This window comes from Megascapheus bottae, chromosome 31 (genome assembly GCF_031878675.1).
Source record: "Megascapheus bottae isolate mThoBot1 chromosome 31, mThoBot2.hap1, whole genome shotgun sequence".
In the NCBI taxonomy this organism is placed as follows: Eukaryota; Metazoa; Chordata; class Mammalia; order Rodentia; family Geomyidae; genus Megascapheus; species Megascapheus bottae.
The window spans coordinates 5,861,556-5,884,330 of NC_143539.1; the positions used below are offsets into that span (position 1 = coordinate 5,861,556).

Consider the following 22,775-nt stretch of genomic DNA (forward strand, 5'->3'; position numbering starts at 1 on the left):
ACATCTTCCTCTCTGTAACTACAAATCCAGAACCTGGCTAAAGTATAAACTTCCTGAGTTTGAATTCCCAAGCCTTTCATAACCTCAGTAATGTTGGAGTTTGTTTACTTAATGAACAACATGGGCTGGGTGTAGTTGTAATCCTAGCACTCCAGAGGCTGACCCAGGCTAGGAGGGTATCAAGTTCAAGACCAGGCTAGATGCACAGCAAGACTCCATATCTAAAAATTTACAAAGCAAGACAAAGAAATCCACTGAGAAAAAAACAAATGGAAATGCATTAAATTTTTTTGGCAGTATTATGCCTCAAATTCAGGGCCTTGTACTCTCTCACCTTTCTTGCTAGGGGCTCTGCCATTTGAACCACACCTCCAGCCTTGATTTTTGTTGGTTATGTTGGAGTCTTACTGACTTTTCTGCCTATGCTGGCCTCAAACAATGATCCTCCGGATCTCAGCCTCCTGAGCCACTAGAATTAGACATGAACAGTTACAATTAGGAATAATTGTTTTTAACCTAGTAAATGACAAGGTTCTGGAATACTGTTGTGAACAAGGACAACTGTACCTCACTCACAGTCCTGCCTGGATACAATGCTGACATTTTTACAACACCTGCTGGATTTCAGTGTTGTTTTAAAGCTTTACATGCACATTGAATCACATCCTTGAGGGACAATAAAGAGTTTGATCATATGTTGAAACCTTCCCCTTTAAAACAAATCTACACAAATAAAAAATTAAAGAGCAGGGTGAAGTGGCTCACCCCTGCAATCCTAGCTACTCACGAGGCTGAGATCTGAGGATCACAGTTCAAAGCCAGCCCAAGCACTAAAAAGTCCTTGAGACTTTTGTCTCCATTAACCACTAGAAAACTGGAAATGGTGCTGTGACTCAAGGGGTTGGGCGGTCACCTTGAGCTGATGAGCTCAGGGACAGTGCCAAAACCCAGAGTTCAAGCCCATGACCAGCAAAAATAATAATAATAATTAAGGATAATAAAAGTCACATCCTCACCAACACTGTGAGGCTGCTGATATACTTATTGTCATTGTGGCACTTCAGGGGTTAAGTACATTAAGCTTTATTTATTGAACTCCCTATCAAAGGCTTATAAACTGTCGATCTTGTGCAACCATTAAAAATATTGAAATAGGTGCCATCGTAAAAATACAGAGTGCTTATGACATTGCAGACCTTCAGATTTGCCTGTGTAAAATCGGAAAAGCTGGTAAGGTTGAGGTAGCCTACCTCAACTTCCCCACAGTTCCCATCCCTTGACTTGTCTTCACATTCATCTTGATGAGCCAAGCTGGGGAAGTACGGCAGCGCCCCCTCTTGGAAGAGTTTAAAATTTCCTGTATAGTCTTCATAAATGGCCTTGGTAAGAATATCCAATCGGAGAGATGTGAGGCTTAGGAAGGGGCCAATCAAAGCCGAGAGCGGGACTACGAGGCGACCAATGATGACAGAGAGCACGCAGGATAAAACGAACCTCTTCCAGAGAGGTGATTCCCAGATCAGGGCGCGCCGGCAGCTGCAGGCTGGAGACCCCGGAGGAAGAGGAGGCGGAGGAGGCGGCTGGCGGTGAGGCTGGTTCCCTGGTGCTGAGGCCGCGCGTACTTAAGGAACACAGCAGCGCGGCCTGGCGCAGGACCCCGGAGCGCGGCTCGGACCATGCAGGGCTCAAGGGGGTCCAACTCTGAGGGGCTGCATTGGGAAATGGAGAAGCTAAAGACTAGGGGGGAGCGGAGCCAAAGCCCCAGGGGAGAGAAAAAGAGGTACAAGCTGAGGGTCAAGTTGGTTCGTTTTCAATCTAGTGGTGTGGCTAATGGGATGGAGTCCCTGGTTCTACCAGCTAAGGAGACACTCCAGCCAAGCACAGGCAAGGAGCTGGGGGACACAGCATCTTCCATACCGGAGAGATCGTCTTCCACTCTGAGCCCGAGGCCCCAGGTCTGTGCACACATCCGCACTCTCACCCCTCCCCTGGGAAAGCGAATGGGATCTTCCCAACGAGACCCCCTTCTCTCCCATACTCAGAAAAATCAAGTGTAGTCACACGCGCAGCCACGCATCCTTTTCTCTGACCAGAAAGAGGGCTCCTGAATAGCACAGGCTCTCCATCAAGACCATACCTGTAAAGCGCAGGTACAGGTCTGGAGCCTGTCCCGTGCAGCACGCGGTAGGTCAGGTTCAGAGCTGCTGCAGCCCGACGCCCAGGTTCCCACCCCGCGGCCTCAGCCTCCAGCAAGGACAGCTCCAGGAAGTAGGTAGCAAGGAGGATCACCTACTAGAGAGGACTATCAGGCCACGCCCACCGCGGAGAGGCCACGCCCATCCCGGACGGCCACGCCCACCTAGCAGACCACCCTCCCCTATCTAAGCACCTGGGCGTTGCTCCTGGCCAGCGCTGCGAACAGGTGAAGGCACAGCAAGGGACCGGGATGATGTAGCCGAAAATCCAAGCGGCTCAGGATGCGTCGCTCGGCGCGCAGCAGCTCCACCCGAGAGAAGGAGCCCGCACCCAGGAGACAGAGGAAAGCAGGCTGCGGGGTGGGGGTGAAAGTGTGGGAAAAAGAGGGGGGGGGGTCGCCTTGGACTCCCATCCTGGACTGCCTGGGATGGAGACTTCAGTTTCCTGGTCTGTAAAAATGGAGCACCTGACTTTTCTCTGGAAGCTGGGAATCGCATGATGATACGGGACAATCACTTAAACTCTCTGCCTTCACTTCTTCACCCAAGAAGCTGAGATTAAACTATTCAAGATGGGCTCCACCTCCCCCCCACCCCAAGTGCAAATGCCATTCTCTCGTTGGGACTCAGTCTCTCTTAAAGCAGTGCCCTCTGCACCTGGCAAATTCAATCAGCGACTGCGACCCACAGCCCCCGCCCCCCCTCTTCCGGGCCCCGCCCCCTGGGGCCCCGCCCCGGAAGTACCTCGGGGAGCACGCACTCCTCAATTTTGCACGCCAGGAACAGGCAGGCCATGCCCAGCAGCTGCAAGCGGTGCAGGCGCACTCTGCCGGTGCGCAGGTAGGAATCGAGCAGGTGTACGGCCAGGTAAAGCGTGTCCCCCGCCAGGCTCAGGTAGTCCTAGCAAGAGGCACGGGTGACCACCAGGGTCCCAGGCGGTGACAGGGTCGGGCCTTGCCCCCCGCTCCCCGGGACGGGACGGTACGTACGTGCACCTGGACCAGCCAGTCCACCACCAGCGCGCGCATCTCGGGGGTGACGGTGCGGGGCAGGGCCCTGCGGGGCGGCGCGCCGCACACCTGCGCGGGGCGAGCAGGGCCTCACTGTCCTCACCTGTGCTTCCCGCTCCCGGCCGCCGCGGACTCCTCCTCGGGGAGTAAGCTGGACTCCACAGGGTGCCACACCCCGAACTAGCCTCCAGCGGAGCTCTTCTTTTGCGTTCCTCTAGCATCCTGGACTCTGTTCTAGAGTGTTCCTAACCCCCTTTCCCGTGGGACCTCCATGTCCTTGCATCCTGGCCATTTCCCGCTAGGTTCACAGACTCCACAGACAACCACCTCCTTCAAAGCGTCTAGAAGCCTCTATCCAAACAAAATCTGACCAAGGAACTCTCCAACATAGAATGTACCTTCCTTGGGGAAAAACCAGTTTACTTCCCCCCCCCTCCCAGTCCTGGGCTTGAGCACTGTCCTTGAGTTTGCTAGAGCTCTACCACTTGTGAGCCACAGCACCATTTGTGGCTTTTTTCTATGTATGTGGTACCCAGGAATTGAACCCTGGTCTTTGGGCATGCTAAGCAAGCACTCTACCACTAGGGCAAACTCCCGGCCCTTTGTCCTCCTGGGGCTTGAAATCAAGACTGTGCCTGTGCTAGCATTTTCTTTTCTTTTTTGGTTATGGGGTTTGAACTCTGGGCCTGGGCGCTGTTCCTGAGCTCTTCAGCTCAAGGCTACAGCCCTACCTCAGGAGCCACAGCGTCACTTCCTGTTTCCTAGTAATTAATTGGATGTAAGAATCTCATGGACTTTTTAGTGCTGGGGCTGGCTTTGAACCATGATCCTCAGATCTCTGTCCACATTTTAACCACCGTTTGGCTCTGTCAAGCTCACTCCTACTTCAGCACATTTGTATTTACCATTCCTCTGCCTGAAATGGTCTCTGCACCCAGCTCCTTGCACTGCCTTCTCAGTCATTTCAAAAAGTTCCCAGACTTTCTCTATTCCCCCTCCTACCCCTGTCATTATCTCACTTTGTATCCCTCGGTGACTTCAGTCTGCTGGGTGCCGGTGGTTCATGCCTATAATCCTAACTACACAGAGGCTGAGATTCAAGGATCTCAATTCGAAACCATTCCAGATAGGAAAATCTGGGAAGCTCTTACCTCCACCTCTTAATGAACAAAGAAAGCCAGAAATGGAGCTGTGGCTCAAGTGGTAGTCTTGAGGAAAAAAAAAAAAGGTACAGGAGCACACGAGGCCCTGAGTTCAAGTCTCATTCTCAGCACACACACTATAGATGCTAATAATAAATGCAAAGGACTGTGAGATCCCCAAACGGGGGAGTACACAGGCCGGAGAGGACTGGCCCGCTCTGGCCTTAACCACCATGGCTGCCTCAGCTGCCCTGGGTACTCACCATAATCTCAGCAAAGATGTCCCCAGCATACTCGCGTTCTCCCTCCAGCCCCAGTACGCTCAGAGCCTCTTCTAGCCCGGGGGGCACGCCCAGACCCTGGGGCTTCTCTGGGAGTCCTGGGGAGACTTTCTTGCCATCGGGAACTGGGATGCTTGAAAGCTCTGGGTTGAGACCCTGAAATGGACAGAGGCTGATGGGCAGTGCCTGGAAAGAGGCCCAAAACTGGAAGCTGGCCCTGGGCCCAAGCCTCTCACCGGCATCCTCCGCTAGCTTAGACCAAGGAGGAGGCTTCCAACAGGCAGGAAGGGGCAGCTGCAGGTGCTTTGAGTGCACCTGGACGCCTGCGCACTCCTGAGTTTGCCAAGTTCCCTAATCCTGGGCAGGTGCAAATGTAAGCTGAAAGGTGTCCTGCGTGTCACACCTGTAATCCCAGCTGCTCAGGAGGCTGACAGCTGAGAATCATGGTCTGTCTGTCGAGTTGGCTTGCTTTTTATTTGTCTTTTCTGTGTGTGCATGCACATGCACTCACACCTGTCCTGGGGCTTGAACTCCAGGGCCTGGGTTCTCTCCCTGTGATTTTATTTTTGTGGGTCATGGAGCTTGAACTTGGCCTGGGCGCTGTCCCTGAGCTCTTCAGCTCAAGGCTATCACCCTACCCCTTGAGCCAATCCCCACTTCCCGTTTTCTAGAGGTTAATTAAGAGTCTCAGGTTGTTTTGTGCTTGGGCTGGCTTTGAACCTTGATCCTTAGATCTCAGCCGCCTGAGTAGTTAGGATTACAGGTGTGAGCCACTCGCCCAACTCCCTGAGATTTTTTTTTTCCCCGCAAGGCTAATGCTTTGGGGCTGGGAGTTTGACCTAGTGGTACAGTGCTTGCCTAGCATGCATGAAGACCTGGGTTCGATTCCTTGGAACCACATACATAGAAAAGCAGAAAGTGATGCTGTGGCTCAAGTGGTAGAGCTCTAGCCTTGAGGAAAGCCCAAGGACAGTAATCAGGCCAAAAAAAAAGCTAATGCTTTACCACTTGAGCCATAGCTTCACTTTTAGCTTTAGGGTGGTTCACTGGAGTCTCAGGGACTTTCCTGCCTGCTTCAAATTGTGGTCCTCACATCTCAGCCTCCTCAGTAGCTAGGATTACAGGCATGCACCACAGGCGTCCCACCATTTCACTGGTCTTCTGTGTGCAGGGCTGGTTTTGTGGTCATGAGCCCCTTTAGCTTGTGTTTATTGTGGAAAGTTTTTCTCTCTCAATTATGAAGAACAGCTTTGATAGGCACACTCTGACAATCCTTATCTTTGAAGGCTTATGCTTTTCCATGGCCTCCTTGACTTTAAAGGCATGTTGAGAAGTCTGCTGTTATTCTAATAGGTTTGCACTCCTTTCCCTTTGTAGCCTTCAATATTCCTTGATCTGTATCATGCTTTATATGCCCAGGAGTGTTCCTTCCTCATCTTGCCTGTTTGATTTCCTTTGAGCTTCCTCTGTCTGCCTGACCCTTTCTCATAGTTAGGGGATGTTTTCTATTAAACTCTGGCCTGGGCGCTGTCCCTGAGCCTATTTGTGCTCAAGGCTAGTGCTCTACCACTTGAGCCACAGCACCACTTCCCACTTTTTTTCAGTAGTTTATAGGGAGATAAGTGTCTCATACTTCTCCTGCCTGGCTGACTTTGAACCATGGTCCTTAGATCTCAGCCTCCTGAGTAGCAAGGATTATAGGCACCCAGCTAGTATTGGACTTTTAATGGTCTCCAAGGGTCTTGTATATTTCCATTCATATTTGTTTTCTCAATGTTTTTGATGTCATTCTTCTGCATTATCTTCCATTCCTGTACCCTATTTGTAACCTGTTCTTTTCAATTAGCTAGGCTTTCAATTTGTTTATTTGGGCAACTGAGTTCTTGATTTCCAAGATTTCATTTAAAAAAAAACACTTTTTTTAGGTCAGGGAGCAGAGCCTAGTGGTAGAGTGCTTGCTTAACATGCGCAAAGTCGAGTTCGATTCCCTGGTATCACATACTCAGTAAAAGTCGGAAGAGGTACTGTGGCTTTTGTGGCAGAGCACTAAACTTGAGCAAAAATGTCCAAAGACAGTGCCCAGGCCCTGAGTTCAAACCCCAGGACTGGAAAAAAAAAATACTTTTTTTTTTTTTAATGTGGGGACGCAAAGGTTTTTTTGTTGTTTTGGTGGGTCATGGGGCTTAAACTTGGCCTGGACGCTGTCCATGAGCTCTTCAGCTCAAGGCTACTACCCTACCCTTGAGCCAAGCCTTTCTGTTTTCTTTTGAGGTTAATTCAAGATAAGAGTCTCAGGTTCTTTTGTGCCCTGGCTGGCTTTGAACCGCGATCCTCAGATCTCGGCCTCCTGAGTAGTTAGGATTACAGGCCTGAGCCACCGCACCGGCTTCAAGTTTCAACTTAAGGCCTCATTCACGTGGTTTGTGGGCTCATGGCTGGCACTTTACCACTTGTGCCATGCTATCAGCACAGCTTCTTGTAGTCTGTTGTAGAGCTGGAGTCTCTCAGAGGTTCCTGTTTGCTGCCCTCATGGACTGGGAAGCAGCTGGGAAGGCCCTTCAGAGGCACGCTGTGCACCCAGCTCTCTCCAGCTCCTTAATCGTCCCTTTAGCAACCAACTCATCCAGAGTCACCCATTAAGGAAACACCTCCCCATAATCCAGCCAGCTGTCCCAGTGCCCCAAGCCAGGGCCCAGCCTTTGCCTTCTCTAGTCCACACCCTCCGCAGTCCTGTCCCCCCTGTGGCCACACCAACCACACTCGGGGGGAAAGGGCGTGGCCTCCCATCTGCTCTCATAGGTGACTGCTTTTCAGCATGGCTCTGGTCGCTTAGGCTGTCAGCTTTGCTCATGAGTTTTCCTCCTGTCTCCCGCACCCATCAGATGCTCCCCGAGAGGGCTCTGGCAAGCTGTTGGTTTTCTGGTTCAGTTTGGAGTTTGGACCCCAGTGCTTCCTCACACTCTGGGTCTGATCTTCCAGATCCTCCATCTCAAATATTGATTGGGACACCAGTCTTGGTGGTAAAATCTGGGGGGGGGGGGGTCTCATGGCTTCTTACTGTAGCACAAGTGGGGAGCAGGGGTTGGGGCAGCAGGGACTCAACCAGCACCAGTCAGGATGCCACCTGCACCCCCAGAGCTACTGGCTGCCCCCCCATTGGTCTTTGCCTTCCTCCACTTACCCCAGCTGCAGCAGCCCTCAGCCCCCCACCCCCTTCCTGCAGGATTGAAAACAGCAGCAGAGCAGGTGTGTGGCGCCGGGGGCCAACCTGTAATGGCAGCAAGGCTGGGTGATGGCACAGAGCGTAGGTGAGGCCCTGATCTGAAATGAGTCTTTATTGCTTGTACCGTACAAATATGAGAAGGAAAGGCGGGGGGGGAGGGAGAATTGTCAAATAAACATACACACACAAAAAGGAAAAAGACCCCCCCCAAAAAAACCCCTACACTCCTGCCCAACCCCCACCACACCCCCCCCACACCATTCCATAAACTGCCTAGTCTGGGGTGGTTGGGCAGGGAGGTTAAAACCATAAAAACTAAATTCCAGACACCCAGAGATGTTGGGAAGGGGAGAGGTGGGCAGGTGGCAGGTTGAGGCTGGGCCTGGGCCCACACTGCACACACTCAGGGGCCAGGCGCTCGCCTGCTCACGCACACCCACACACACACACGTACAGCCCACATAATTATGTGGATGCCCACATAGTCCAGAGGCACGCACACACTCAATCATACTCCCATTAAGGCTGCAAACACAGGGCCCTGGAGATGAGCAGGGGTGCGGCCTGGGCCTCCCTTCTCAGAGGCCCCACCCCACCCCTGACCAGAACCCAAGGCCCAATACTGTCTCTTGTGGGATGTGTAACAGCCCAGGTGCCCTTGGCCACACAGGCGCCCGGCCAGGCCAGGAGTCCAGCAGGAGGTAAGGGCAGCTGGAAGAAAGCCCAGGTAAGGCACGGGCTCCGGGCTGGCCAGGCTGGCTCCCGCCACCCCTGCAGGGCAGATGAGTCCAGGTGCTCGGGGGCGGGCCCGCGCTCTGGTGGGTGGTGGAGAGGGAGCCTCGGCTCCCAGCTTTAACGTCCCTGGCCATTATTGCTTTTCTCCCCAAGGGGCGGTGGCAGGAAAGCTGCGCTTGCAAAGCCAGGGACAGGACAGGAAGGTGGCTGTCCATCTGGGGTGACCAGATCTCCAGCTGCCTGCACTGCTCTCCAGTCTGGAGGCCACTTCTGGCCCGGGCTGGGCCAGTGCCGAGGATGGGGGTGGCCCCACGGCGGAGGAGGGGCAGGCCAAGGGAGACTGCTGAGCTTGGGTGAAGACTGAGGAGGAGGGAAGGGGGCGAGGGATACAAACCAGAAAGGCAGGACAGGAAGTTTGTTTTAAAAAGCCACTCAGGTGGCGGGCCGCGGCGTGTGTGTCCTTAGGCGGTCACAGAGGGGTGGTGTGCGCGTGTCCGGTTGGCGTGGACTCGTGGCACTCACTCTCGGATGCTGGCTGAGTAGGAGAACTGGGGGAAGTGCGTCCGCTGGTCGAGCTCCAGGGAACCCAGGCTGTCGTCTGTGGGGAGGGCGCGGTAGGGACAGGGCGCTGCCGCCCCTGCAGGCCAAGCCCCTCGGGGTGCCTTTCCCTGGCATGCTCTGTGGGTCAGAAGGCCTGGCCTGCCCGGGCAAGGCCAGGTGTCCCCGCCCCTCCGTCTAGCCACAGCTTAGGACCTTCTTCAGCCTGCTGCGGTCCCCTCCGGCACAGGGCCCTTGCTGGCTTCCATACTCAAGGTCCCCAGTGTGTCTGGCCTGCAGCCTCTCCCTGCCCCCCCCACTGGCCAGCCACACTGCCCTGAGGGCCCCCCCCCCTCTGGCCCTAGCCCCAGGTGGATGCAGTAAGACTGCACACATAAGCCCAGCCAGGGCCGCCTCCCCACCAGGTCCCTGGGACCCTTGCTAGGCCAAGGGAAACCCACAGAGCAGGGCGCGCCAGGCACTCACAGCGGTCCGGGGGGGTGATCGTGATGGACTGCGCGGTAAACTCGTCATCGAAGTACCTGGTGTCCACCTCGGAGGTGACCTGAGGTTTGAAGGGTGGCAGGAGCTGTGGAGAGAGCAGAGGACCCCAGACTCACACACCAAGGTCCCAGGAGGTGAGGCGTGAGGGGCTGCTGTGGGAGAGGCAGGGGCAGGGGGCGCTCACCTTCTTCTGTACCACATCCTGCCAGTTGATGGTGAGGAAGAACCTGTGCTCCATGACCTCCTTGGCATCACTGGGCCCCCCACCGAGCCTGGGCAGAGACGGCCATGAGCTCTTGCCTCCTGAGCTGTGGGCTCCAGCCTGGCCCTGGGCGGCCTCCCGCTGCCCTCCCCCCTGACAATGGGAGGGGACAGGGTGGGCCTGGCATGTGGCCTCATCTCACCCTGGTCTGACCATAGACAAATCAGCAAGACTCAGGGTCCCACTATAGAAGCAGGGCAGGGACTGGGGAGCGTGGTTCAGAGGGTATAGCACCTGCCTCGCAAGCAGAAGGCCCTGAGTTCAAATCCCAGTATCACAAAACGAAGGAAAAGGCCGTGAAGGGGAACGGCTGAGGATGAGCCTGGCCAGTCCAAGTGGCAGTGGTGGGGCCACTTGCTCAGTGCAGACAAGCAGGTGTGGCTGAGGGGACAATGGCAGCTGGTGGCATGTCATGCCACCCCTTACCTCTGCTTGGGGTCCTTCTTGAGCAGCCCGGCAAGCAAGGACTTGGCCTCGGGGCCCAGCGTGCGGGGGAAGCGAATCTCCTCCATGAGGATGAGCTCGAAGAGGCGCTCGTGGTCCTGGTTGTAGAAGGGCAGGCGGCCGCACATCATCTCGTACATGACCACGCCCAGCCCCCACCAGTCCACTGCCCGGCCGTAGTCGTTGTCCTCCAGCACCTGACGAGAGGCCAGGGAGAAGCTGGGGGAGGAGCAGGGCGTGGCTCTGCCCCACCAGGGTCTCCATGCCCCAGGCTGTGTGTTCCTGGGCCCCCTGCCCCAGGCACCTCGGGCGCCAGGTACTCTGGGGTCCCACAGAAGGTTTTCATGGTGGCACCATCACTGATGCCCTCCTTGCACAGCCCGAAGTCCGTGATCTTGATGTGGCCATCTTTGTCCAACATGAGGTTTTCCAGCTGTGGGAAAAGTGGGGGTATCAGGGCTATGGCCGGGGTGGGAGGTGCCACGCCACGGGCATGGCCCTGTGTCTCCTCCTCAACGCTTCTGCACACCACTCGGGGTGACAATCACTGGCTGAGATGGAATCTTGGGAACTTTTTACTATCGAAGCTGATTTTGAATCCAGATTTCCTGTTTCTGCAGCCCAAGTAGGTAAAATTACAGGCTTAAGCCACTGCGGTGTCTTTTATTTTATTTTTTCCTGTCCTGGGGCTTGAACTCGGGCCTGGGTACTGTCTGAGCCTCTCTGTACTCAAGGTTAGTGCTCTACCACTTGAGCCACAGCACCACTTCACTTTTTCTGAGTAGTTTATTGGCGATAAGAGTCTCATGGACTTTTCTGCCCAGGCTGGTTTTGAACCACAAGCTTCAGATCGCAGCCACCTGAGCAGCCAGGATGACAGATATAATCACATTTTTTTTTAATTATAAAGCACAGTAAGGAAGAGCACCAATGGACCATACAGGGGAGGTTTTTGTGCAGACCCGTCAGGTCTGGAACCTGGGACCCCTGTGTGCTGGCACTTCAGCTTCATAGATTCTTTTCTTTCTTTTGTTTTTTTTGGCCAGTCCTGGGGCTTGAACTCAGGGACTGGGCACTGTCCTTGAGCTTTTCTCAAGGCTAACCATCTACCACTTGAGCCCACAGCATCATTTCTGGCTTTTTCTGTGTATGTGGTACTGAGGAATCTAACCCAGGGTGGCTTTGTGCATGCTAGGCAAAGCACCTACCACTAGGCCATGCTACTGCCCCATAGGTGTTTTCTTTTTCTCTCTTGCCAGTCCTGGAGCTTGAACTCAGTACCTGAGCACTTTCCTTGGGCTTTTTCAAGGCTAGAGCTCTACCACTTGGGCCACAGCACCACTTCCAGCTTTTACTATGGATGTGGTACTGAGGGGTTGAATCTGGGTCTTTTTGTATGCCAAGTAAGCACTCTACCACTAGGCCAAACTCTCAGCTCTCCACAGGCATTTTGTTGTTGGTCGTGGGGCTTGGACTCTGGGCCTGGGCATTGTCCCTGAATGCTCAAGGCTATGGCCCTACCCCAAGAGCCAAAGCCCCACTTCTGGTTTTCTGTGGTTAACTGGAGATAAGAGTCTCAAGGTCTTTAGTGCCTGCGTGCTGGTTTTGAACATTGATCTGCAGCTCTCAGCCTCCTGAGGAGCTGGGATTACAGGCATGAGCCACCGCGCCTGACTTCCCATATGCGTTTTCTTAAGAGGGGAATGGAGCCCAGGGGCTCAATGCTAGAGAACACCCGTGCCTGGGCTCCACTTCCCCTCACGGGCCCAGGGTTTCTGTTTGTGCTACTGGGTGGTGTGGTATATTGTGGTGTCTACTAGCTGGCATCCTGCCACTCCCTGGTAGCGGGCGCTGGGGCTGGTGTGGGGAGTTTGGAGCACACCCTGAGAGCAGGTGTATAATAGTGGGCTTTTGATTCTGCCGCCCAGCTCACCTTGATGTCGCGATACACCACGTCCCGCGAGTGCAGGTACTCGAGGGCGGAGACGATCTCTGCGCCATAGAAGCGCGCACGCTCCTCTGTGAACACTCGTTCCCGGGACAGGTGGAAGAACAGCTGTGAGGAGGGGTAGAAGCGCACTCAGGACTTGGGGCAGGGATGGGCGTGGGTGCAGACGGCGAGGGGACAAGGAGAGCGGAGACTCACAGTGTGTGTGAGTCCCTGGCACTGTCAGCTGCCCAGTGCCACCCGCCCAGTTCTGGTTCTGTCCCCACCCATAGCTAGTGATGGAGGCAGAGGGGCAAAGCAACTCTGACAAGTCCCCCCTTCGGTCACACATGCCCTGGGAGGTGGCCACAGGTGTGGCTGTGAAGCCGGCTCACCTCACCCCCGTTGGCATACTCCATCACAAAGCACAGGCGGTCGTGGGTCTGGAAGGCGTACTTGAGTGCCTGCGGGAGGGAGTGGGGAAGCTGGGGCAAGAGGGGGGCTCTGCCAGCCAGGGATGGGGTATGCCCATTCTTCCCAGACTGCTCAGACTAGTACCTGGCACAGCCAGGGCACAAGGAACATTCCTACCACCCAGAGCTTTGGCATCAATTCACCCTCTGCTTAATGGTAAAATGTGTCAAACATGCTCCTTCTCTCTCTTCCCTCTCCCTCCCTTTCACGCATGCGCACATACACACTCAGCTAACTGTTCCAGGGTGCCCTCTGGAGCCTGGCTGACAGGGCAACACCTGGACCACATGGCTTCTGACAGGGTGACGTCAACGAGGCAGATGCCAGCGCCTTACGGGGCAGGCAGGCCCCCGAGGGACGGGAGAGCCACTCACGGTGAGGAAGGGGTGCCTGGTGTTCTGGAGGACCCGACTCTCGGTGACTGTGTGGGCGACCTCATCCTGTGGACAGAGCGCTGGTCAGCACCCGGGCCATGCCCTGCCCATCCAGGCCTCGCAGGCCAGGGGAGGAGAGGCACAGCAGGCTGTGCGAGTCCTCACAAAGTGATGCCAGGCTTGGTGCCCACGGCACCGTCTTAATGCCAGTGGTGTACAGCACAGTCCTGTTGTCGTGCTGCTGAGGCTGAACATGGGGCCTGGTGCTCTACCACTTGAACCACGCCGCCAGGGCACATGTGGGAGCCTGGCAGCCCCGTGCTGAAGGCACGCGCTCCTGGGCGCCCACCTTGGCGATGATGACCTCCTTCCGCAGGATCTTCATGGCGTAGTAGCGGCCCGAGGCCTTCTCCCGCACCAGGATGACTTTCCCGAAGGTGCCCTTGCCCAGGAGCTTGAGATAGTCGAAGTCATTCATGGTCTGCAGTCAGAGAGCAAGGGGCACCAGCACCCCGCCATCAGCCAGCAGGACGCGCTGACCTGTCCCCACCTCAGCTCTGGCTGCGGCCCAGGCTCCCTGCCTCTCTGGCACCCCTACCCTGGCACTCACCACCTTGGCCCGGGCTCGGCTGACGGCCACATCCATCTCCTCTGGCGTGCATGAGTCGCTGGGGGAGCCACACTTGCAGTCCATGCTGTCCTCACCCGGGCCCCGCTGCTTGAGGCTGTTGGCGACCATCTGGATGGCCCGCATCCACTCCTCCCTGCGTGGGGACGCGAGCAGAGTCCCCACTCAGCCCAGACCCCTACAAGGTGCTCGCAGACCTGAGCTCTTTTGGCCCAAAGGGCACTACACAGGCCCCTGCTGAATGGCGGGGGATGGGGGTGGGGGAGGAAAGAGAGGGGACAAGCTAAGGTCTCCTTTCCAGGGGTCTGTCCTCAGGACAGACATCTCTGACACCACCCGAGCCTGTGCTCAGGCCAGTGCTCCATGAGCTCAAGTTCAAGTTTACAAACCATCCCTGCCCTGCAAAGGAAAATCAAGAGTACAAGGAAAGGTGGCTCAAACCTGGAATCTCAGGAGGCTGAGATCTGAGGATCTCAGTTCAGAGCTAGCCTGGGCAGGAGAAAGCCATGAGAACTGTATTTCCAATTAACTAGCAAAAAGTCAGAAGTATAGCCTGTGGCTTAACTAGTAAAGCAGCCTCGAGCAAAAAAGCTAAGGGACAGCACCCAAGCCTTGAGTTCAAGCCCTAATAGTGACACAGTGGATTTTTCTTTTTAAAAAGGAAGCATTCAAGAGCCAAAGCAGCTGGAGAATTCCCATGTAGGCACAGCCAGCCAGGACACCAGGCCCGGCTGCACGGGGCGGTCCCAGCAGCAGGGGACTGCTTGAGACCAGTAAGCTAGCTTTTTCATTCATGACTTAAAAGCTGCTGGGATCCAGGAGCTGGTGACTCACGCCTGTAATCCTAGCTACTCGGGAGGCTGAGAGCTGAGGATCCCAGCTCAAAGCTAAGAAAATCCACAAGACTCTTATCCCCAATAAACTACCAAGAAGCTGGAAGTAGTGCTGTGACTCAAGTGGCAGAACACCAGCCTTAAGCAAAAGAAACAGGGACAGCACATGGGCCCTGAGTTTAAGCCGTTACCGCACGCACGCATGCATGCGCACGCATGCACACACGCACGCACGCACGCACGCACATGCACACATTGCTGGGAAAGACTTTTCTTCTAAGACTAGCAAACTGTTCTCATGAGGTCAAATGACCAGAGACCACAAAATACACATGTATCCGTCAGGCTGTACAACAGCAAACTACCTACAACCCTCATCCCCACCCACTGCCCAGGAGGGGATTTCCATCTGCTTTGAACATGGTGTGCACCCAGGACCCCTATGGTTCCCCAGGTACGGGAGCAGCCACACCTGTGAGACCCTACGTTTCTTCACAGTGCGGCCACACGGGGCAGGCGGTGTGGAGCTGCCACTCCTATCCCAGGGCCTGCAGCCAGCATTTCTCAATTGGCTTTAACCTGTGTCCCTTTTGGACAACTCATGACCTAAACCCATCCCTATAATAATACACTTGTTTTCCAAAAAGTGAAAAAGAGGCAGGGTGGGTGAGGGTAGTGACATGGACTATGTACAGTCTGTTTTATCTACACAACCGTTTCTTAGGGATTATAAAATGACCTTGAGAGCAAGGTGGTTAGGTGGTTGACAAAAAAAAAAAAAATCACAGCTCTCGTAACAGGAAGATCTAAGAAAGGAGACTGTTCAAGACAGAAGCAAGCCAGTGCTGCAGGGTGCAGCACAATCCAGTGAGAAAGCCTTGGTCTCACAAAAGACACTGGGTGGGGCTCAGGCCTGCCCCTACTGGAGCTGCTGGCCAGAATAAGAACCCAGGGACCCTAGCAGGATGCAGGAGGAGCGGGGGATTGTGGCTCTCCCCCTGCCAGCCACCAATCCAGTTCCAACTAGACCGAGGTTGTAAGGTTGCAGCACTCAGAATTCCAGAGAAAAAGCAAGGGCCTCTGTCCTGGACACCCCTCCAGGGCTTGCAACACAGTGTCTGGGGCAGAGGGAGCTGCTACCCAAAGTGCAGCTTGCCTCCCACCCCCCAACCCTGAAGACCAGTCCCCAAGGAAAGTACTGACACCCCGCCCTGCACCCCCTTGCCCCATCCTGGCCAAAGATCACAGAGCCATGGCACTGAACAGCCAGCTCCACAGGCTTCACCCAAGAAGCCGGGTACCATGGCTTATGATTGTAATCCCAGCTGCCCAGAAAGCTGAGCTGTCAGGATCCCAGTTCCTAGCCAGCGTAGGCAGAAAAGTCCTTAAGACTCTTTAATTTTAATTTTTATTTTTTATGGCAGTCCTGTCCCTGAGCCTCTTCCTGCTCAAGGCTAGAGCTCTACCACTTGAGCCACAGCACCACTTCAGGCTTTTTCTGTGTATGTGGTAGTGAGGAATGGAACCCAGGGCTTCATGCATGCTAGACAAGCCACTGGGCCAAACTCCCAGCCATCCTTGAGACTCTTATCTCCAATGAACCCCCAAAAGCTGGAAGGAGAGGTGTGACTCAAGTGGTAGGGTACTAGCCTTGAGTGAAAAAGCTCGGGGACAATGTGTTCTAGGTCCTGCGTTCAAGCCCCCATACCAACACCCACGCATGGAATCCAGGCTAAAGATCAATGGCGTGCATGCTTAGCATGGTTAAGAATCAGAATGGTTAAGAGTCCCAGCAGCAGTGGGGCCTCCTCCCAACAGGGGGCCTTAGGGCTGGGGAACACTCCCTGTGCAGGATCTTGCTCACAGAGAGTTTAACTATTCTCATGCATCTTAAAAAGAAGTGAGTTCTGAACACCTAGTCAAGTGCCGGGCACAAATAAGCAAATGCAAAATGCCACCCTTTAGTGGACAGTAGCTACAGAGAAGAAGGAAGCTGGGAAAGGGGAACAGAGGCGAGAAGGCAGCCTCTGATGAGGAGATCCGAGGATGGGGTCAGCCAGCGCCAGGGGCCTGAGGCACGGCATGGGTGTGCATGGCAAGTTCAAGGGAGAGAAGACCTGTGAGACTGGGCAAAGGCACCAGGGGCAGGTGACACAGGACTGTGGAGGGCACAGGAGACGCTGGGCTTCAAGCCATTCAGAATTCTTGTTCTCTTTTTTCCCCCACTGTTGGATGCCCTTGCACATGCTAGGCAAGTACTCTAACATTCAGCCCTACCGCGCCCCACTCACCGTTCTAAGCCCCAGGGATTACACTGGAAAGGTGACACCCAGCTAGGACGTGTTGCCAAGACTCTCCACAAACAGTCCATTGGCTACTATCAACTCTGCCACAGCAGGGCAAAACTGCCACCAATGAGCATGCGAAGGGACTGGTCACATTCTAACACAACTTCATCTACCAAATGGTGAGGTGGGCCTGAGGCCGCCTCCCCTGCTGCACACCCAACTTCCTAGGAAATGGAGGGGGCAAACAGTGGGGTCACATCTAGAAAATTCTACAACATGACAGACTGGCTGGCCAAGAAAACCAGAAGAGATGCTACGGCTCAAGTAATAGAGCACTAGCTCAGAGTTGAAGAGCACAGGGGCAGTGCCCAGGCCCCACGACCAACAAAAAGAAAAAAGAGGGCCGGGAGTATGGTAGAGTGCCTGCCTAGCACGCACGAAGACCCGGGTTCAATTCCTCAGTAGCACATACACAATAGTCTGAAATGGTGGTATGGCTCAAGTGGTAGAGCTCTAGCCTTGGGAAAGTCCAAGGACAGTGCTCAGGCCCTGAGTTCAAACCCCAGAACTGGGCATGGTGGTTCACACCTGTAATCCTAGCTACTCAGGAGGCTGAGATCTGAGGATCACGGTTCAAAGCCAGCCTGGGCACTACAAAGCTGTGAGACTCTTATCTCTAATTAATCTCTAGAAATGGGAAGTGGGGCTGTGGCTCCAGGGTAGGGCAGCAGCCTTAAGCTGAAGAGCTCAGGGACAGCACCCAGGCCCAGGGGTAGGGTGGTAGCCTTGAACTGAAAAGCTCAGGGACAGCACACAGGCCCAGAGTTCAAGCCCCATGACCTCTCTCCCCCCCAAAAAAAAAGGAAGAAGAAAAAAGGAAGGGATCATAAATTCAAGTAGTGGCATGAACTCAGAATATTAGTTTAAAAGAAGTATGTGTGCATGCATGCATGACTGTGTGTGCATGCATGCATGACTGTGTATGCATATGTTACAGGTGAAGCACCTCATCCGCAATGCGCAGGACCTAACGTGCTCCTCCCTGGGAGCTTTTTGGATTTGGGAATATGTATACAGCCTTCGCAGCTGGTTGGGGATTTCTAACTAGAACATCCGAGACTCGCGGTGCTCCCTGCTGACACTCAAGGTTATAGCTTTTTGAGCATTTCAGCTTTTGACATTTTCAACAGGGATGAGGCCAGCCTGTGTCATCACCTCCAGCATGGAATGACATCATGACCTCACAGGGCAAATGCTACGAGTTCTGTCATAAATTATGAGCCCAGCTGGGATCATGGTTCAAAGCCAGCCTTGGCACTAAAGTTCCTGAGACTCTTATCTCCAATTACCCACCAGAAAACAGGAAGTGGTGCTGTGGCTCAAGTGGTAGAGCCTTAAGCTGAAGAGCTCAGGGACAGTGCCCAGGCCCAGAGTTCAATCCCCATGACTGACAAAATAAATAAATAAATAAATAAAGTGTGAGCCCAAGTTCAAAGACAAAAACAAAAACAAAACAAAACAAAAAAGGGAGCCAGGAGTTTGTCCTAGTAGTAGAGCGCCTGCCTAGCATGCACAAAGACCTGGGTTCGATTCCTTTGTACCACATACATAGAAAAAAGCCGGAAGTAGCGTGGAGGCTCAAGTGGTAGAGCTCTAGCCTTGAGAAAGTCCAAGGACAGTGCTCAGGCCCTGAGTTCAAGCCCAGGTCTGCCCCCCCCCCCCCAAAAAAAAAATCTACAGCAAGAGTTCCATGTGAAAGCAAACATGAGGCGAAGGGCAGTGATACACATGGGTCCAGGTGCTTCCTCACACTTGGGCACTGCTTTTCTAAATGGGACACAAGCTGGCAGTGGGGTGGGGACAGGGGCAGGGGGACCCTCCGATGCCAGAGAGGCAACCAGCAGCCCATACCAAGGGTGCCACAGTGTCGGGCAGCATCCAGCCACTAGGGCTCCTCCTGCCTGCCTGTCGCCATGTTAAATGGCTGAGCAGCCAGCAGCCCTGGACCTAGGTGAGACAGGGCCACAGGACAGTGGAACTGGCTCTGGGCAGAGTTGATGGCAACTTTTGCTGGCTGTGTTTTCTGGTTCCTGCCTCCCCCAGGCTAAAGGCTTTGATCTCTCAGCAGGCCAGGCAGTTTTCTCTCCAGTGACAGAAGAGGGGCTGAACAAAAGAAGGCAGGGGGGCTCTCCAGTCCCCCAAGTCTTAGCAACAGCATTCTCCCCACAATGAAGGGCAAGCTGCCTTGCAAAACTGGAAGCTAGGTCATCTCTCTGGCCCGCTCCCTGCCCCGCTCCCACACTGTGTGCCAGGTACCGCTCAACTGCTTCCTGTTTGTCATCTCCTGAATCTCTAACAACCCCATGTCTGCCAAGCTCTGCAAGGATCTCATCTGAGGGCCAAGGCCAGCTTCAAACGCCTCCGCTTCCTCCCCCAACATGCCTGCCCCTTCATCTTGTGGGGACACAGAAACTGTGCCTCTTCCAGGCCTCTGCAGATGCTGCTCAGTCCTCTTCCCTGGCCCTTTTCCTTTTGCTCTTTCTTATTAGTTGTGGAGCTGGAACTCAGGGCCTAAGCACTATCCCTAGCACTTTTTGCTCAAGGCTAGTGTTCTACCACTTTGAGCCACAGCTCTACTTCTGGTTTGGGGGTGATTAATTTGAGAAAAGAGTCTCCCGGATTTTCCTGCCAGAGCTGGCTTTGAACCACAATCCTGAGATCTCAGCCTCCTGAGCAGCTACAATTATAGGTGGGAGCCATCTGCATCTGCCTTCCCGGCCCTTTTTCCTTCCTAACTCCAGGACCAACTCCTATCTGTCCTGCAAAATCAGGCCAATAAATGTAAATCAGAGACTATAAAAATACTTTAGATAAAGGGCTGGGAGTCTGGCTTAGTGGTAGGGTGCTTGCCTAGCATGCATGAAGCCCTGGGTTTGATTCCTCAGTTCCACATATATAGAAGAAGCCAGAAATGATGCTGTGGCTCAAGTGGTCGGGCTCTAGCCTTGAGAAAGCCCAAGGACGGTGCTCAGGCCCTAAATTCAAGTCCCAAGACTGGTAAAAAAATAAAACCAAATAAAATACTACAGATAAGTAAATGATAAATCCCCAGGGCTAGGCATCTGTTTATCCATTTTGCTTTTACTGGCAGCCCAGTGTTTTGGTCCCCACATTTTCAATGGGTTAACACCTCAGCTGGCCTAAGATTTTAAATCTGTTCCGAGTGGGTGAGAGTATGTTTAACCTTGGGGAGATATGCAACCATAATTACAGTAGAAACTGTGGATGTTTCTTATGAGTTGGTTTTACGCAGGCTCAAGAGTGATGTGTGGCTACTGAGCACATGGGTGGCGACAGAGTTGCCTGGCAGTCAATAAAATCAAAATCTCCCCCCCTTGCTGCACACTTGAAATGATCAACAGGAAACACGGCTGGCACAGAGGACAGCTCCTCCAGGGCACCAAGGTCCCTTCAACGGCCCCTTAGGGCTCTGCCTGGGCACAGCTCAGGCCCTACGAGAACGTTTTTCAGCCTCACGCTGGTGGCTCATGCCTTTAATTCTAGTTACTCAGGAAGCTGAGGTCTGAGGGCTGTAGCTGGAAGCTACTCCAAGTAGAAAAGTCCCCATAAAACTCATCTCCAATTAACCACTCAAACACCACAAGGGGTGTGGCTCAAGTGATAGAGCACTAGCCTTGAGCACAAAGAGGCTCAGGGACAGAGCCCAGGCCCTGAGTTCAAGCCCCAGGACCAGCAAAGGAAAAAAAAAAAGCCAGAAGCAATCACACACACACACACACACACAGCCTGTACAAAAAGTTACGGAGATTTCATCTAAATCAGCCCGTTGGATGCAGCGGTATGCAGTGGTCATGCCAGCTATGCAGAAAGCTTAACTAGGAGGGTCGCGCTGCAGACAGTCCGCGAACCGACTGAAGACCCTAGCCCTTCCTTCCCAACACACAATTACGAAGCAACATGGGCTGAAGGAGAGGAAGAGATCTACGGATGAGTGAAGCTTCCACTCGACATCCCTCCCAGGAGGTATGCTTGGGGAACATCCAGGCCCACGCTGTCTAAGGCTGCCCCTGACTGACTGGAAGACAGAGAAATCTCCATAACCAGCTCTAGTTATTAAATGGGCTCTTTTAAGTTGATCTTTTTAGTTGGATCACTACTTTAAACCGTGGCGGCTGAATCAGCTCTGCCTGTGACCCCACACCACGAGGACTGGAGGCAAACAACGGCTACGTGAGGACCACGGAAATCTGTCCATCCACTCCCACCCCTGTCAGGGGAAGCCGCACAGAGCCCCACACCTCTCATCAGGGGAGTCCACGTGGAAGGTCCTCTCGATGACTGTTGTCCACTGCAGGCAGCGGATGACAAAGGTGTTGGGCCTCGGCCTCTCAGTCTTCATCAGCTGGCATTCTGCATGCAGGAGGAGGGGAGAGGAGGAGACAGCCCTGTGGACCAACGTCCCCAAGCTACCTCCTATGTGCCAGCTCCATGCCGGATGATGCCAGGGGCCCATTACTGACCAAGCCAGTCCTGGTCTTGTCCTCAAAGAGACAGTGTGGGGGGGAGGTGACCAGAAGAGCAATGATAACTCAACCAGGAGGGCAGGGCTAAGGGAAGCCAGAGGAGGCATCACGTAGCCTCACGGAAAGCAGTGAGCCCTGGAGACAGGGTGCCAGGTCATTATCAGGGGGCAGAAGCCACTATCAGAGAGGAAACAAGAGCCAATCCTAGAGAGGCAGCAGGGAGCCATGGAAGGGATGGGGACAAAAAGAGACAGAGGAGGGGACTGGAGACTGAGAGGTGAGGTTCAGAGGACAGGGCAGAGCAGGGCCCAGGGAGGGAGGGTGGGCAGCAGGCGGGGGGACCAGGCCCAGGCCCTAAAGGTGGTCTCAGCGCACCGGGCAGTCCCTGCCATGGAGAAGGAAAGCTAAAGGGTCAGCTTGGCACACGGTGAGCATGAGGCCCCAGAACCCCTTCCTTTAAAGGGAAAACTGTCCAAGAAGTGGCCAGGGACACTGCCGCGGGCACGTGGGGAGTACAGCCAGGAAAGGCTTTGTGCAGAAGCGTGTGGGCCGACGGCAGGCACCCAGGTTTGGGGAAGGAAATGGGGGACAACAAACCAGCAGGGAAGGAGGAGGCAGGGGCTAGGGCAGGAGCAAGCCCTGTGGGGCTCCCATCAAGGGCTCTGGGTTGTGAAGCTGGTCTGGCTGGGAAAGCCTGTGATCAGCTGAGTAAAAGCCACGGTCCCATTAGGTTAGGCAGAAGGAGGAGACAGAGCAGCCAGAACTGGACCAGGGACCAAGGCTGGGCTGGGTGGGCACAAGTACCCTGGCTTTTCTCTGCTTCCCACTCTCCACCTAGAAGCTCAGCCCTGCAGGGCCCAGCTGCCAGCAAAGACAGAAGACCCGAGAGAGATCCAGCTCAAGGTCCCACCCACGTGTCCTCAAGGCCAACTGGCCCTGAGCTGGCTTCAGCACTCTGACCTGAGTGTCCCAACACGCACCTGCGACGGAGAAGTTGTTTAAGGGGGGCAGGGTCTGGTCGGGGGCCTCGGGTCTCTCCTTATACCCAATGAAGGAGCCATCACTCTTCAGCAGGAAGTACCTGGGCCTCCAAGTCTTGATGTATTCACCTGAAGCAAGGCGGGAGGGGAGGTCACGGCAAAGGGAGTCGGATCCTGCAGGCAGCTCCTGTGATGGTGACTCACAGGGTTCAGGGCAGGAGGGGTGGTGAGGGCCACCCCAGGGGAGCCCTCAAGGTGGCCCCTGCTGACGCAGGCTGGGGTGCTGGGCTAACGGAGTGATCCACAGGCCATGCCTGGCAGGAAGGCATTGGTGGCAGTGCCCCAGGGCACCAGCTGTCTCAGCATGTGGCCAGCAGAGAGCTATCCTAGCCAG

The 22,775-nt window shown here is 54.4% G+C and overlaps 2 protein-coding genes across 2 annotated transcripts in view; both read right to left on the reverse strand.

Annotated features, from left to right (window-relative positions):
- Window positions 1–1,065: 1,065 nt before the first annotated feature.
- On the reverse strand, window positions 1,066–4,870 carry Ccnp (cyclin P). The gene is made up of 7 exons (XM_090322524.1): window positions 4,865–4,870; window positions 4,611–4,814; window positions 3,185–3,274; window positions 2,940–3,095; window positions 2,390–2,548; window positions 2,138–2,289; window positions 1,066–1,709 (listed from the first exon to the last, which is right to left on the reverse strand). Exons 1-7 carry the CDS (start codon window positions 4,868–4,870, stop codon window positions 1,520–1,522), a joined length of 957 nt encoding a protein of 318 aa, XP_090178650.1. The 3' UTR covers window positions 1,066–1,519.
- A 3,074-nt stretch (window positions 4,871–7,944) lies between these two features.
- Window positions 7,945–22,775, reverse strand: part of Akt2 (AKT serine/threonine kinase 2) — a 29,865-nt gene continuing 15,034 nt past the window's right edge. Inside the window, exons 3-14 of the mRNA XM_090322727.1 lie at window positions 22,382–22,510; window positions 21,177–21,288; window positions 13,719–13,872; window positions 13,458–13,589; window positions 13,109–13,174; window positions 12,656–12,724; window positions 12,267–12,389; window positions 10,638–10,766; window positions 10,316–10,530; window positions 9,812–9,899; window positions 9,610–9,712; window positions 7,945–9,184 (exon numbers count right to left, since the gene is read on the reverse strand). Coding sequence (XP_090178853.1) covers window positions 9,105–9,184; window positions 9,610–9,712; window positions 9,812–9,899; window positions 10,316–10,530; window positions 10,638–10,766; window positions 12,267–12,389; window positions 12,656–12,724; window positions 13,109–13,174; window positions 13,458–13,589; window positions 13,719–13,872; window positions 21,177–21,288; window positions 22,382–22,510 — 1,400 coding nt within the window. The 3' untranslated portion in view covers window positions 7,945–9,104. The remainder of the gene's footprint in view (window positions 9,185–9,609; window positions 9,713–9,811; window positions 9,900–10,315; window positions 10,531–10,637; window positions 10,767–12,266; window positions 12,390–12,655; window positions 12,725–13,108; window positions 13,175–13,457; window positions 13,590–13,718; window positions 13,873–21,176; window positions 21,289–22,381; window positions 22,511–22,775) is intronic.